Source organism: Clinocottus analis, unplaced genomic scaffold (assembly GCF_023055335.1).
Source record: "Clinocottus analis isolate CAN_PGR_092001 unplaced genomic scaffold, fCliAna1.0.p SCAF_9, whole genome shotgun sequence".
NCBI classification, from domain to species: Eukaryota; Metazoa; Chordata; class Actinopteri; order Perciformes; family Cottidae; genus Clinocottus; species Clinocottus analis.
The window spans coordinates 4,203,776-4,220,379 of NW_027176251.1; the positions used below are offsets into that span (position 1 = coordinate 4,203,776).

General features: G+C 40.6%; 1 protein-coding gene across 1 annotated transcript; it reads right to left on the reverse strand.

Moving 5' to 3' along the window:
- Positions 1-558: 558 nt before the first annotated feature.
- Positions 559-14,020, reverse strand: jazf1b (JAZF zinc finger 1b). Its single transcript, XM_068569246.1, has 5 exons — positions 13,779-14,020; positions 5,391-5,463; positions 4,456-4,652; positions 2,996-3,165; positions 559-2,478 (listed from the first exon to the last, which is right to left on the reverse strand). Exons 1-5 carry the CDS (start codon positions 13,891-13,893, stop codon positions 2,302-2,304), a joined length of 732 nt encoding a protein of 243 aa, XP_068425347.1. The 5' UTR covers positions 13,894-14,020; the 3' UTR covers positions 559-2,301.
- Positions 14,021-16,604: the final 2,584 nt, after the last annotated feature.

The window sequence follows — 16,604 nt, forward strand, 5'->3', positions numbered from 1 at the left end:
TCACAGATCTGTCAGACTACAGGATGTAACGAATCAGGGAAAGAGATAAGTGTTTACCAAACTTACATTTAAAATATCCAACCAAATGATTCCCCCTTAAACATCCCTGTCCACGTCATCCACTCATTCTTTTTAGAAAGCAGCCTTGGTGCACAATATGCAGTCGGAGATATCTTCAGTGATTATATTTAGACATGATAATACAGAACATCAGATCATCTATTTTAGAATATTTAAAAGCCAATGGTATCGTGAAATCATTAATACTTTGTGTATGCTATATATTTGTTTTATGTTAGGTTTCCTTTTGTTTTGATTTTGAATATTTCTTGGTTTTTTTGTGTCTGATCCTTCATATATCATCAGCTAATCAGTGCATGCTCAGCTTATGTTCAAGTTCCTTCTTTTGTTCTTTCTCTTTTACAGTAATAACTTATTTCATTCATAGAAACGTTCATTTGTTCAGTGAGTCTCATGTATCTAATAAGAACTAATAAAGTCTGTTTGAACCTGAATCGTGTCCCCGCACAGTTAATAACACAAATCTTCAGGCACACATCAGAGAAATTTTTATTCTAAATGTAACAAAAGTTTACATGAAGCAGCTTTTTGAAGAAGTACAGCACATCACCATTATTTCTCCCAACAACCTCTGGTGTTGCCTTTTCATACACGATATGAAAATATAATATAATTTAATGCACTTAACACATAACAATACATTCACTGTACACTATATCAAAGTCTTTCCTCCATACTGGCAGTACAATACTGTTAATTCCCAAATGGACCGTAGTTCATTAACACTAACATTCTTGCAGTGAAGATGTTACCCAATGGCTCAAAGTTGATAAATCCACAATCTTGTTGCATTAACTGATCCGCGGTCCATTATATCCAGGATTAAATGGCATTCTACATCCCATCAACTGACTCTATAGTGACTTAATATGTTTATGGCACACAATAGAAACTGCATGGTTTTCATCTCACAGCCCAACATAAATGTGCTAAACACATGGCTAGCCGTGGCCTCAACTTTACTCCAACCATGAAAAAAAACACAATCACATAACGTCATAAGACCGGGAGTCGGTACACAGCCAACAGTTTGGGCTGAGCTGTCTGTAATGTCTGCACTTAGCTGAATTTGTCTCAACGGTCAAAATAAAGCCATACAAAGACCTGTACTGATTGGAATGGTTTACAATTCAAGGCAACTACTGTACATACAGAAATCTCACAATACTGGAAACACTGGAGGTTTGGTATACATCATCCCTTGGAGCAATGTAGAACTTGCAAAACTTCAGCTCTGAAGGCCTTTCGCCTCGTTTTGGTAGCTACTGTACATGCACCAGAAACGAGATCTTGGCAACAAAAAAAAAAAAAAGCTAAATTGTTGGCAACTTGTTATAAAAAGTGCTTCGATCCCTCACTGTAAAACAGCGAGGGAAACTGCGTAAGTCTTAACGGGAACATTCGGCAACGATGACACAGTCAGTTCCCATGATCCCACTGGACAGCAGAAATACCATCGGAACACGTGGGCAGGATTGTGGTGCTGAAATGCTTGCAAACGTCACCTGAGATCAGCCTTTGGTGCTCACACACAAGTGTTTGCAGTGAAAACAGAGGTTTGGAACTTGTGATATGAACGGAAAAGTAACTTAAGTCAAACAACTGATTATTAACGATAAATCTGATAGAAAATGAAACGTTGTATCACACACATTCTGATTGTTTTTATTTCATTGCCTCTGTCATATTAGGTTCGAATGAGACAGAGGCAAGGTTATGGTGCCTCTTTAAAAAAAATATTTAAAAACACAATCTTTCCTGTTTTTTCTGACGTCACACTGCCTTATAAGCAGGTTACTGTACATGCAAGGCTACTCCTGATGTGTTGTGGCCGTTCTTTAGTCTACAACAAGCCCTCATCCTCTACAACAAGCCCTCATCATCATCATCAACAAGCCCTCATCATCATCAACAAGCACCATATGTCAAAAAAAGTGTAAAATAGATAAATGATAGCTTAAATGTGCAAAATACAAAACTGTGAACTACATCAAATTTCAACATTCATAATAAAAGTTAAGGATGAATAATAACACATTTATACCATGCAATCAAAAATAGTGTCATAGCAAAGTGGGATAAAAGAGAGAATAAGAGACGGGGCGGGGCTTTATGGAGGGGGTTAACGTGGTGGAATGAGGAACAGCCGTTGCTGGTGATGGTGGCGTTCAGATGGTTGGGAAGCGGCCTGAGGGCGAACGCCGGTCGCTCACTCGGTCTCTACTGCTGCATCTTGCGGATGATGTCAGTAGAGATGGGTGGGTGAAAGTTGATGGTGTGGTGGCGGAGACCCTGAGACGTTTTGTAGCTCTTCCCACACCGGCACTTGAAGGGTTTGCGCACCCTGATCTGGGTTCGGTGGCCGTTCTTGGCATGATACTTGATCCCGTTCACATTCTGCAATAAAGCAAAGAATACAAAACTCAACCATGACGAAACATATAATAACACGTGTGCGTTAACATGTACAACGGAGCTTCCCACCATTAGATTTTGCATAATATATATATATATAATAACAGTGGCTGCTCGTTGACAGTAGACTACAGAGGGAGGAAATAAAATGTCTTGTTCTTCCCCTAAACAGATGCCTAATGCTGCCTGCTGCCTCAGACTAAGTTATCGCCTATAACCCTGTCATTCACGTCAGCGATGCAATTTTCTCAAGCTGCACATCATTTATCCCAACCGCACGCACCAGATGTGAATGGAAAATCCTGTAAAACTCCACATCACTGAAGTGGACTCGATGTATGCATTCATGTTGACATGCGGCAGCGCTCAACGAAGAACCGCTTTTCCACGGTCAACAGCGGGGAATCCATTTTGATGTTACGCGCGCAAATACAATCTCATATTTCACACGATGCAAATATCTCAGGTTTGAGTTTGGCCTCGCGCTGGTGAAACGTACCTTGTATCTCTTTTTACAGCCTGGCACGGGGCAAGCGAAAGGCTTCTCGTCTCCTCCGTTCATGCACATGGAGCTGAGGATGGACTCGGAGCTGATGGCGCTCTCTGTGGTCCACGACTCATCGCTGTCAGACTCCTCGAAGTCTACCTCCTCCTCATCACATTCGCTACCTGTGGGAGGGTGAGGGACAGAAAATGAAACAGCACTTGACTCAGGGCATCGCGACCAGGCACGCGATCACACAAACGCACAAAAACGTGTTTTCCAAATTGCTCTGATTTGTACAAACTTCATGACTAATCTGCGACAATGAAATTCTTGCTTTCGAGCCTCCAGGTTCACGAGCATGGGCCAATCTGAACATGTGCTTTGGGGCAGTGTTCCCGTAATCTCTCCTTCATGTGTTACAGAACTACAAAGTTTTCCGGAAATATGCCAATCGTGGGAAAGAATGCATGTATTTTATTGAGCTCTTGCGGTCAGAAATTGTTTATCAATTAATTAAAGATGTTGTGCCAGAAGACCAGCTCAAAAACCACAATAGCTAAAAACAAGACATAGCATTAAAGCGTGCATACTTTACAAAGTAAGCCCATGAGTACATGGGAAACATTAGAAGGGAAAGAACGAGAACGTTTTTCCTGTTATGTAATGCCATGTGAATGTAACTAATTAGCTGGACTATGAAAGCTGCCCCTATTTCTCTGTAGCTTGAATGCAAGTTTTATTAAAAATCTATATCATAAGCTCCCATGCTGATGCTTTTATTTACAAGATAAATAATTAATACGATTCCAAACTTTTCCCCGGCATACGAACCGTAGCTGTTGAGTTCATCCACCAAGTAATGAAAAACACCGAGTAGCAAGAAATAATTTAACAGTGAAATATCACACAAGCAGCATCCATTCATATGATTTTGGTTTTAATTAAGGAATTAAGGGCGCAGACATTATGTGCTTTTTGCCAGTATCTTGACTTTAATGTCAGCTGGTACCGCTGCAGAAAAAGACAAAAGTGAACTTTTTGTGATTTTTATTTTATCCCTGAAGAGAACAGACTCTCTTTGCCTCATTGCCCTCCTTCACAATGTTTTCTCATACTATTAGCATTTAGCAATGTTTTTTGTATTGTTCATCTTTTTACCTTAAATTTACTGTAATTCTGTGTGTAAGGAGAACCTAACAAAATAAGCTTTTCATTGTACGTAGTAACTGTCTATTATCTGTTCATATGACAATAAAGATATCTTGAATCTTGAATAATGTAGGCAGGGGAGAGCATTATCGAAGCCGATTAAGATTTACTTCTGCTTGCCTTCACGGTGAAAGCAGACCTCCTGGTTGGATGTCAGTCTCACCCCTCTGCTGCTAGCTTAATGCACAATGCATAACACGTAGCGGTCGCTCCATTCTGGTCATCTAACTGGAGAGCGGAGTGCGTTTGGGGGGGTTAAGTACCTGTAGGCGTGCTGCTGCGGAAGGAAGAGGAAGGGGTGATGGGTGGGGTGACTGGAGGAGTGAGGTTTCCACTGGTGTGGCGAGGCGGAGTGGAAACACTGCTGCGGCACAGACTCCCCGTCAGAGACAGAGACATCTTGGGCTGCACCTTCTTCTTCAGAGTCTCATGTTCTCGCCGCGCAGCATCTGTCATGAACCTGGCATTGTGGGACATCAGACCGGTCAGGGTTTGCAATCTTTCTCGTGCAAAGAGGGTCATCTCATTCAATGTTCAGCGAGAGACTTGTGACAGTAAGTCTGGTGTTGACAAAGTTCAGATATTGAAGGTTTGCTACTGTAGAACATGTGTTTGGAGAAAAAAAGAAAACAAACATAAAATTGGCTCTGTTCCCATCAAAAAACCCTGCAGGGTTTATGATGGATAGTAAAGTCTTTGGTAAATGCGTATCATAAAAATGAAATGTTAACATAGACATTGTTAAAGCAAAAGTGGAATTAACAAATTAAGCGATAACCACATCAAGATGTGTTTGTGAAGGCATGGAGACAGCGGCAGACCTTCTTGTACACTGGATGGTTACACAAGGCTTTTAAAACAACTACTCAAGCACCATATCAAAGAAGACTGGGATGAACCTCGAGCAATAAAAAAAAAAAAAAAACAGCTACCAAATACTGAAGCAATTCATCTAAGCAATCCACCAGATGACATTTGAAACTACTGGAAGGACCTCAGAGGAGCTCATAGGATACAGTAGTAATACTGATTTAGAGATCTTCTGTAGATAAATCTTTATAGGGCCAAAGACTAATAACATCCATGTATCATTATGTCACATTCATAAAGTAGATGTACTTATAATTGAGTTACCGCACAAATAAGTGGAAATCTAGCTGTGTTTCTGTCTCGATTGTAGTTCATACTTTTCTTTTACCTGTTGATGTAGCTGAGGGCAACATATGTCGGCTGCTGCTGCTCCTGCTTCTCCAGAAGTCGGGGGTCTGTGTCTGAGCAGGCGAGAGAGACAGAGAGGGGATACATCGTGTCATATAAGGCAATATTGAGACAAGCAGTGTGCTTGAGTCGTTTTTGTTTTTTTTTATCTCCGTATATGGCCAATTCCTCCTGCAATGCAGTTTTCTCTTCACTGGGTGCAGGGATGGGGGACAATATAAATTGACTTAATTGATTTTTAAAAAGGGTGCCATTACAATCCAGGTTTTAGTTTTAATGTTAATACTGAGCCGGTCAACATGGAAACATATTGACACAGTGGGAATATAATCAGTGCAATCATTTCAATTAGATTTACAGAACATAGACAGAGGCAATACTCCTCCATGGCTTTGAGTGAAACATTTTCAAACCTCTTACATCATTGTACATGTGTGTAAAAACAAATGAGAGATATGTGATGTGACCTTTTTCTCTCAGTGCTAATGAAACCAGTGAGAGCACTAAGTGTCAAACAGTACCAGACTTCAGCTGAACTGGGCGAGTCCCAGGTATGAATGTGTGTGTGTGCGCATTATTGCAAGGAGTTGGGTTGTCAAAGAGCATGCATGCACATGCAGCTGACTCAACAAATAAAGGCTAATAAAAAAAACACTATTTCTAGAAAATAATCAAAATACAGGATATTGTGCAATCAATGTGCAGTACAATTAGTCTAAACATGATGTCATGCACCACCGTCTAGACTGCAGTCACTGTTTAGTTAAGTAATGCTGGAGAAGCGCCACAGTTTCCAAGCTGATACTTTCTTGACTTATTTCCTCTTGACCTACTGTATTTATATAAGTTGAGTGAGTTGTACTTTGTGCTCTGTTCTGCATAATTAGACTCCTTGTATATTGTATTGTATCCTTGTATATTTGACTTTTATATCAAAAATACAAGGAGAACATCTCAAGTGCCTTGTCTTTTTGAATTGCCATGGCACTCTTTGAACGGCTGCTCTGCAGACGCCACATTGCTCATACATGACCACACTTGACACATACTGCGTTTTTTCCCATGCTGTGCTCCAGACATTCATCTTGCTCAGCAGTGCTAAATGTACAACAATAGCCAATCTCCACACCCTGAGGTGAAGCGGGTCTGACTTCAAACGCTCTTCCCACTGCCGTCCATGTGGGAGAAGAGAGATGCCCCATAAAACAACAGTGTCTACCACTTACCAGCTGAGCCTCCCTGTCTGCCCCTGACAGAGCTGTGAAAGACTGCTACCCCATGTGGTTATATCTATTGCTTGTTTCCATCCACAAGCACATTTATACGCAACACTTACACCTAAGGCCATTTGGACCATGAAACTTTCAGATGATGCTTTCATAAGGCACGACAACTACACTGTAGCTTTAATCTGTATATTCAGCAAGCACGTTGATATGATTTTAAAATGGCTATGGCAACGATGGAAAACATAAGGAAAAGTGCAATTAAAGTTGTCTTAGTTGAAGGGATAAGCAACACCTTATTAAGGCTATAATAAAACTCTGAGTCATACTCAATTATTACTTCCGCAGTGTTAGGTCTTTCCTCCTTTTTGTTTGTTTGCCTAGAACAAAACACCTAAAACAGATTTCCATTAAATATCTGCTGGACACCAAGACCTTGTGCCAAAGAAGAGCGGATTAGACTTTACTGTGCTCTGATAGGGGGTTTCACCAGTAGATAATGATCTATTTTTATCTGTAATGGGGACAGAAATTCTAAAGAGACAGGATGTTATTATCAACTGCATCACCAATTATAAATAACTCAAGTATGGAACGTTGCATGCATGATTATAGTGAGTCTTATTTACTTATGATTTAATCACACATCTACTTAAATTGAGCAGGAAACTTCACTAATTTTGAACTATATTAAGTCAGCGACTGGCACCAAAATTGGAGAATCTTCGTGGATCGTGAGACATAAATTAGAAACGAGACATCTGTTGCCGTTTCGTGCCTTCTTACTTTTAGTTCTTAATATTTTATTAAATAGTGACTGTGATTGATCATTTCTGGCCTGGTCATTACCCAAAATGAGTTCTCGAAACAGTTTTCAAGTTAATTTAACTTCCCAATTGGGTGGAGCTAATCATAAACACTCATCCTGTCATGGAGAAGCTATAATGAGACATCTACGCATGGAGACAGAAAATACCAACATGGTGGATAAATGTTAAGTACAGACACATGCACACAATCATCTATAAAAGGAAACACACAGCGCAGCCTCCACTCTGTTTTAACAGCGTAAACTACTGGTTTAATTCTGTCACGAACAAGGTGAAAGTTGATGTTGACCAGTGGAACTCAACCCAAACCACATTTAAGTAGAAATGAGGAAGCTTACATTTTAGAGGTCTAACAGGAATCTAAGTCGACAAACCAATGTCAGTCTTTCAGAAAAGTGGACATGGGCGATGAAAGACTCACGGCACCATCCACTCAGGGGTTACGGCCGAGCCGCTTGGTTGACGATGAAATAGTGTCAGGGTTTTATGATACTGGCAGGTAGGCTCGAAGAACGGCTTAAACCTCAGTGCCTACGGCTCAGGAGGATTCTCACAAGGCCTCCGTCGTAAGCAAGTGTTTCATTAAGTGGATTTATCCCCAATGAGAAGGACAGCACACCTCTCTCTACTCTCCAGCCAAAGTCATGGAAACGCAGAGTAGGAAAGACACATTCATAACGGCGGTATTCCCCTGCTAAAAGCCAGAGGCAGTGCCGAGACTATTCTAAGCGCTGTGTGTTGGTATGTGTGTGCGTGAGTGCACAAGAAGTCCCTCCTAAGATCCCTAATGAGACTCAAGGAGGTGGAATGGCAGCCTGCTCACCGACCGCTCAAACGGCAGTGGATCAATCTGTTCCCACACGCTGTAAATCACGCACACCTCAGGTGGGGACCGGGGCCAGGGAGGCCTGCAGGGGCCAGTTCCCCCCACAGCCTCTGCTATTCTTTTGGGGCCACCAGCAGTCATGGAGAAGGATGAAGGCGCCTCAAATAGAGATGAGAACCCCTCTAATCAAACTACACAGGTGGTCCACTTTGGTGGCCAACAACCAGAGGCCTTCTGGGAAACAAAATAGGGCATTTATTCACCACTAATTCCAAAGGCAAACAATCAGTTCCCATAAGCCTCAGTGATCGTTTATGGACCAGTGGAAAGTCAGGTGTGGGATGAAGAAGATAGAAGTAGACAAGAGCGAATCTAAAACATACAGGATGTATAATTCATGGCTAAGAAAGCTCTTTAATTTTGGAGATTTTGTAACGATGTATATTAGCTTAAACCATTTTTCCACAAGAGTTCACTATTGGCAATGTGGAGAGAAAAATCTGGGGGGAAAAATTAAAGAAAGTAGCTGATTTCCTGCGGATCAGAAAAAGAACTTTAAGTAATCAAAAAACATTTAGTGAAACTACTCCCAGTCTTAGAAATACATAATTCTTTTTTTATCCGCCCAAAAAACTAACATACCTCACATACATACATACATACATACATACATCTCACACACAGTTGCAGTGTGTGAGTGCATAAAACATGATGCAATAACATGTCCCCATGGAGCCCCTATGACGGCCCGCAACAGGAAACCGAGGGACGATCACACAACAAACCTTCCTCAGGCAACGGGGGAAGTGACGCCTGCTGCCCTCTCAAAACGCCCTCTACGACCCTCTCTCTGCCTCCTTCCCTCCCTCCCTCCCTCACACACACACACACACACACACCAGACGCACAACTCCCTCTCTCATTTCCACCAGTGTCTGGCTCTCCCATCCACCCTCATGGCCAAATGCACTGTGGGGCAGAGCCGAGTGGTGAGCATTATGGTGACATGTTTATGGCGGCTGTGAGCAGCGGGGGACATTACCAGGAGTGGTGGCACAGGTAATTCATTACGATGTGACCTCTGAGGAGGAAATGAAACGGAGTCAAGCTCCATGTGTAAGCTGCCTTCACGGGTTACTGAAAAAAACACGGGGAGGTTGAAATGATCTATTATGAATATGTTTAGCGCAGACAGTAACTTAAACGTATACATACGCACTGAGTCATACACACATCTCCACATATTTGAACACACGGGTAAATACAAGAAACAGATATACAAACAGACTTTCATTGCTGCTCATTGCAGACATAATGGATTTGAGACATGCATCAGTGCTGCAGCAAATGATTATTAAAATGTTTGATTAATCTGGCAATTATATTCTAGATTTATCCTGTGTACAAAATGTCAGAAGCGTTTCAGCTTCTCGGAACTCAAGACAACTTTCACTGCTGGTTTCATCTGACCGACAGTGCAGAACCCAAAAGATATTCAGTGAACAATAATCTAAAACAGTGAAAAGCAGCAAATAATTACAATGGAAGAGCCGTAAAAATGACAGAAACACTGAATCCATTATATCCAAATAGTTGCGGATACTTTTTCTGGTGACTGATCATTTCAACATTTTTCAACATAAATGTGTTTTTAGACTAATATCCTGCATTTGTCATCTTTAATGTCATGTTTAAATGCAGGTGTTCTCAGACTTGCAACAACTGGAAAATCCAAAAGACACAAACACTTTTGCTTGAATCCATAGTGAGAGGCGTTTAATCACCACACTTATTGACAAAGGTCTGAGAATTTCATGACGAGATAAAGTCACTAGCAAAAGTTTTCAGTTGAAATGAGCTTTTGCAGATCAATTTGTGTAGCTAAGCAGTAGACGTAAAGGAGGAATATGTTTAAATCTTATGTTTAATGTGATCTATTGAAGCATTTCCTTATTCTAATAGGACATGGACCACATTCCAGGGCATCTGACTACACGTCCATGCCGTGTGAAGCCAACACAGGCTGCACATCATCACGATGAAGAATGCTTTATCGAGTACGGGAGCCCCTCGTGTCGCAGTCGCCGCACAGCAACAGGAGCGCTGGTGTCGGGGGATGGGGAAATGTAATTAGGCCCACCAGGTGCACAGATCAGGGAACTAGTTACTGCTTCCTAAATTTATTACATCCGCACGGATTTTGGGGGTGCATACCAAAATCTACTAAATGAGCCTCCAGTGAGAATTGGCAACAAACAGATTCATTGTTACCGAGCCTGGACACTTCAGGCCATCAGTGTACCAGGCCCCAGCAGCACACACACACAGACGCACTCTCAGGTCTAAATAACACGGTCGCTATTTGCTTCTGGTCTCCAGTGACATGGTCGCTCAGTGACAAGGTAAACACTTCACTGGCTTGGTGCGTGCAGTTTGTTCATGCCCCACAAGAATACCAGACCATAGAGGAGATCTTTCAAGCTTAACATGATTTAGGCGCAGTGTTAAAAACGTCCCTCTGGTCTTACTGGCGCTTTCTGGGGCTCATTAGCAACCTGCTCTCTTAAAGTTAGCTCAATTTGTTCACAAAGGTCTAAGTGGACCACCCAATGCTCGTATCATTACCTTGAATCTGTCGTCACGTTGGTGAATAAGCAGTCACAGATCTATTTTGAGTCAGCGTGATCATCATATATATTATATTGATGTGGGGATGGAAAATTGTTCTGTATTTAATTTGATATTTGTTTCATGAGATTCTAATTCAAGTTTTCAGGAAAAGCACAACACTTTCCCACATGACCGTAAGTCATTTATATGATATATTAACATGGAGCTTTTAATCTGCACATTATCAGCTATGAATAATTAAGTGTTGAGGCTTCTTATGTTTCATAGTAACTGCAATAAAAAGTACAGAGATGTAAGTACAAAAACAATTTGGATGCTTATGATACATTACATAAATTTGTACATATATATTCGTACGTATTCCTTAAATGACTAATTATATATCTTGCAAGTGTTGCATTTTTTAACATGTTCTTATTTATTGAAGCTTGGCTCTTTGGGCTGTTTACTGTATGACAAGGTTACTGTGTTGTTAAATGAGTCCAGGAAGTACGTTTTGGCATAATATCCACCACAAGCTTTTACATTACAGACCAGGCAACCAAGCCCCCTCCACCAATAGCTGAGCAGCGCCACCTTCTGTTCACAGACATGACCAGCACGCCGGGCTGAGGGAAACGGGGACAAGAATGCCTGCTTGTTTTCCAGGCGCCTAATTATAAAGGAGAATGTGCTTTAAGCAGCAGGCCACCAGATGAGGAGGAAGACAGGCCAAATCAAGCACTCTCTCTGTAATTATGCTTCACAGGCACTTGGCACAACGCGCAAGATTTCGCACTTCTCAGAGTGGGCACAGGCCAGCGGACGAAGGAGGGGGCGGGGGGCAGCTAAGTTTTTCCACTCTGAGCCAACTAATTGCCTCATTATTCCCCAATAAGTCATTTTTCTAAGGCTAACACCTTGGACACATGCACAGCACACTATGGTAGGGCAGAGAGTATTAAAGCCAGTCAAGCAACAAACAAGAACAACGGAGGCAGCTGGGCCTTGTCAGCTTCAATGAGAAGAGTCTAAATGATTAGATCGGGAAATAGGAAGTAAAAGAGTGTCAAACTACGAGGAGAGGAAATCCCTTTGCAGCTAGGCTTAGTTAATAAAAATGTGTTTAAAACACCAAATAAATAATGTGCATAATATATAGTATAATATAAACTCTATTTAAGATCAAACTAAATTTATTTGTAGTTGCTACACTTTTTAGCATAGATATAGTATATAGGACCAAAACAGACAACAAATCAATAAATACAATGAAACACACATTTTTATATCTAGTGATTTGATGCTTTTAAAAAAAATGTATTTCATAATACAGTGAATAGAGGCTTAAATAAATTGGCCCGTGGTACTAAACACTCAACTACCTGTTAATTAAATTAAAAGCCTTAAAATTAAGTTCTCATATAAACTAAATAGCCTACTATTTCTTTTTTTTAAATACATATTCCAACAGTAAATAAAAACCAAACCTGTACAAAGAGGGGTCTGAGCCTTTGTAAGTACTTAAACTAGTTCACAGCTAATAAATGCATTTCCCATATCCAACAAATAAATGGCTTTATTCTATACAGTTAATATTATATTACTTCATATACATAAGTGTAAGTGATGCTTCAATTAAATGGGCAAAAAGTCTGAAATGTTGCCAATCAGAGAAATACATAAAAAGGTCGCTGAGGCAAATTAATGTTTTCATATAGTTTAAGGCATGACTTCCCCACCCACACACACACCCACACACACACCCACACAGTTCTTGTTATTGTTTTTTCCCACACAAACTAGAGGTGGCGCTGTTGATTTGTTGATTGTAGTGGGACTTGATGTGCAGTCAGAGGAGCATGTGCACTGGTTGCAGTGTTTAGCATGCTATGAGCTGATGCAGCTGTACTGGAGACCAACACTCATGTAGGATTAAGCATGATTTAAATAAACAAACTGAATTGTATGATTTTTCTGACCATGATGTGATACACTTATTATAATCCTGGTCATGCAGAAAAGCCAAAGTCCAAATCTTGACACCACCATTATGAGCAGCACATTCAATATTAATGAATGCAATATCCTATTTTAGTCAGAGACACTAGCCTGTCTTAAAAGGTCATTTTAGTTTCAGATGTCGGGTGGCTAATATCCTTTAAAACCACATGAGGAAAAATGATTTAAAGACAATAAAACATAATTGATTAAACACATTTACAGGAGGTTATATTGTAATGGTCATATTGATTAGTGATCAACACAGATGACATCATACGATTTCAGGACTGATATTTTGCAAATGAGTTTAAAAGCAAATGAGATTTGCAAGTTTGAGATTTGCAAGCGAGTTCTTAAACACACTATGTGATATTTTCCCAATACCATACATGCGTCTAATCCCCGATGGCATCTGATATGTAAAAACTAATATGGGATATCCGGAGTACGACAGTGACTTAGTTCAAGAGTGCTTCCTTACGTACAAGCGAGCAGAAACGCTGCACCATGCTGTCAGGCGGACTGAAACAAGCGGATAAGTAATCAGCGTGCCTTCATTGGCTCGTGCAGACTGCAAGTTAACTCGCAACGCTTTGCGCGCGGGCCTTGCGCTGCAATAATGTGGCACGAGCGAGTCGACGGCGCGTTAAGGGACTTGTCTTCCTGTCGGCGTGGCGGTGAGCAACTCTAATCAGTGACACGGCTTGGCGACAGATGTGCAGCCGGTGAACACGAGCCGTGATATCTACGGGTACACACGAGCAGCCACCACACCCAGCAACAGTGTTGTCAGGACGCAGGAAGTAACTTGCTAGCTCGCCGACTTAGCCACTCCTGCTAGCACCAACAGCTCGGCCATTGCTGGCCCTTACCGATGTGGTTATCCTCGATGTGCACGATGAGCTCGGCCAACGAGTCGAAGTGAAGTCCGCAGCCCCCGAACCGGCACGCGTTGGAGAAGAAAGAAGCAGCGGCGATGCCTGTCATGGTCGTTGCTGCATCGGGAATGGGGGCACAGGCGGCGGCAGCAGCAGCGAGCGGCGGGGAAACGGCAGGCGGACAGCGGTGGAACAGCTGGAGCGCAGCGGCAGGGGCGGTGCGGTGACTCCTCCGGTCTGCGTCAAACCCGCTTGAGAGAGAGGGAGCGCGCGCGCGCGCGCGCGAGCGAGAGAGACAACCAGACCGGAAGTAAGGCGTTTTGCTTTTCATTAGAAAAGCATCTTGTTTTAAAAGAGAGAGAAAAATGCAACTATATTGCGAAATGATGATCAGCAGTTTAATTGAATTCATTTTCAGATTCAGAATCAGAACCATTTTTTTTGCCAGCTATGTTACAAACAGTGCAATAGAAACATATTATACTTACAATAAAATATCACATTAAATGAAGTGCACAAACAAACAGATAATAGTTCTACAAACAAGTGTACAGTAGGTGTAAGTTAAAGTGTAATGGTAAAGTGACAAAAGTTTTCTAAATATAAAGTATGAAGGGCTGTATAGGGGAGATGACATCTAATTAATGTATCATTTAAATAGTATTAGTCAACGAATTGACCAAGCTTTTCATCACTGAACTAATTTTATGTCGTCACTCCAGTCTGCTACTCAGCGAGTTAATCCGTCTTAAATTAGAGTATTTATTCGAATAATATGTGTACTATACAACTGCACAATCTATAATATTCTATTGTGATCCATGGTACAAAAAAACAAGATAAAAAGGAAATTTTTACAACGAAAAAAACTCATAACTCGAAGAAGTTATATAACTTGGAGTTATAGATTTTGAGGTTAAGTTTTCAAATTGTGTCTAACTTGGTGCATGTCGTTTGTGTAGTCAATACCATTGGCATGATTAAGGAGAAAGCGGGACTGTCTGTAGCTAATCAGCACCATTAATACAAACCACCTGCTGAATCCTTCCAAAGTTTAAATTTGACCCTGATGCAGTTTCTTCTCTAAAAGTGTGAACTGCTTTAACAAACTGATTGTGTTTATTCGATCTACATATGGATTTATGACCACTTGTATCCACACACAATTATTTAATTATGATTTAATTGATGTTATTTAATGATCAATCATTATTTTTTTGTGATCAACATTATTGAAACAGTTGTGGTGTCATGGATCATAGACTGGCGCAACATTTAGCTGAAAAACATTGTATGGCCACAAGGTGGCAGTGTTGGTCAGATGTTACATACGAGTCAGGTTTGTTCTTTGTCTTTAGTAATTTAAGGATCTTCTATATCTATCCCAAAAGAGTGTTGTTGCATATATGATGCTATATAATACTCAACGAGAGCAGTATATTGTCAGTTAAAGGTGCTTCCAGCTTCCGTCTGATGTTTTTTCTACATCGATTTAGTGCCATCATCACTTGATGTTTCATAGTACAAGGTCATTTTGTTCATTTAGTTGTCTAAGATAGAGACAAGCTAGAAAGGAACATGTTGCCATTTTGATATATTAAGTGCTCACACTTCTAAAAAAAAAAAAAAAGTGGCCAACTTCCAATAGATTCAGTCATGTATGGAATCAATTTTCAATTTGCAGTTCACTGAGAGTAAACAATTAGCTTGTCTGTGCAAACTTCACTTAAAGTCAGGGCTTTGTTTTTTCCCGTCTGTTTTCAGTTGAAGCGGTACAATGATGCAATCCCTTGCAAGACCAAATCAAATGTCTGCACAATGTACATGGCACTGGTATGTAGACAGTAAATATGAATTATATTTGCATTGGAATTACGCAAATTGGCAGGAAATCCATTTGGAATATGCTAAATTACAGCAATATTATTTACTCACTTTAACTTTCCAATGACTTTCTTGTTTGTATTGATTGTAATCTGCATTAAAAGTGGGTCATCATTGGGCCCTGCCTATTTTCAGATCCGCCACCACAGTGATGGTTATACTGTTTTTCCAGTTCTGCATGAGAACACTGGGTTATTACTTTAAAAGCATTACATCAAACGCAGCGTCTCGTTTGGGGAAGCTGTTATTTGTTATTGTGTGTGCTTGATGAGCATAGCTGCAACTGATCATTACTCTTTAGCTTGTTACAGCCCATAAATGTAGATGAGGTAATAGATGCATTGTGATTTTCTGCACGAGACAACCCCGTTGCCTTCTGTGACCTCGCCAACAAGTCTGAGCTAACCAACAAGATAATTTGCTCTCAATTAGATAGTTACACTCGCACACTACAGTCAAGATGGGCACCTGAATTCTTCTGGCCTTTACAAGGTTGCACTCATGTAGAGACTAATACTAACATGTCATGTTATGTATGTTTATGCTATGAAATGATATTGTTTTGAAGCAGAGCAGAAACAATCTTCTCGCTCCAAAAACTTCCCTAAGAAATGTATTCAAGTTCAAACCACCAATGTGCTTATTAATAGTCGTCATAAAACCGAATGTTTTGCGAGCCAAGGTAAATTATAAAGGGAGGAATGACACAATAGTCCTACTGCTCCACAAATTAATCCAAAATCATAACAATAAAATCTATTATTTTTTTTAAAGTTTTTATTTTTTATCATAACATTTTTAAAACCCCAGCCAGAGAACATTTTTACAAATGACTTTAATAATCCAGAATGAACAAACACAGAAGCCCAATTCAGCTTTCAAAAGATTGATGTACTTGCACACAAAAGCTGAGCACAGAGAGCGTCACCCTACACT

What these genes read in the sequence shown, in the direction of transcription:
- jazf1b (XM_068569246.1), bottom strand. Translation starts at nt 13,893, where the DNA reads ATGACAGGCATCGCCGCTGCTTCTTTCTTCTCCAACGCGTGCCGGTTC. An exon ending in CATCGAGGATAACCACATCG is followed by an intron (nt 5,464 to 13,778) that starts GTAAGGGCCAGC and finishes TCGCCTGCTCAG; the next exon opens with ACACAGACCCCCGACTTCTG. An exon ending in GCCCTCAGCTACATCAACAG is followed by an intron (nt 4,653 to 5,390) that starts GTAAAAGAAAAG and finishes CCACAATGCCAG; the next exon opens with GTTCATGACAGATGCTGCGC.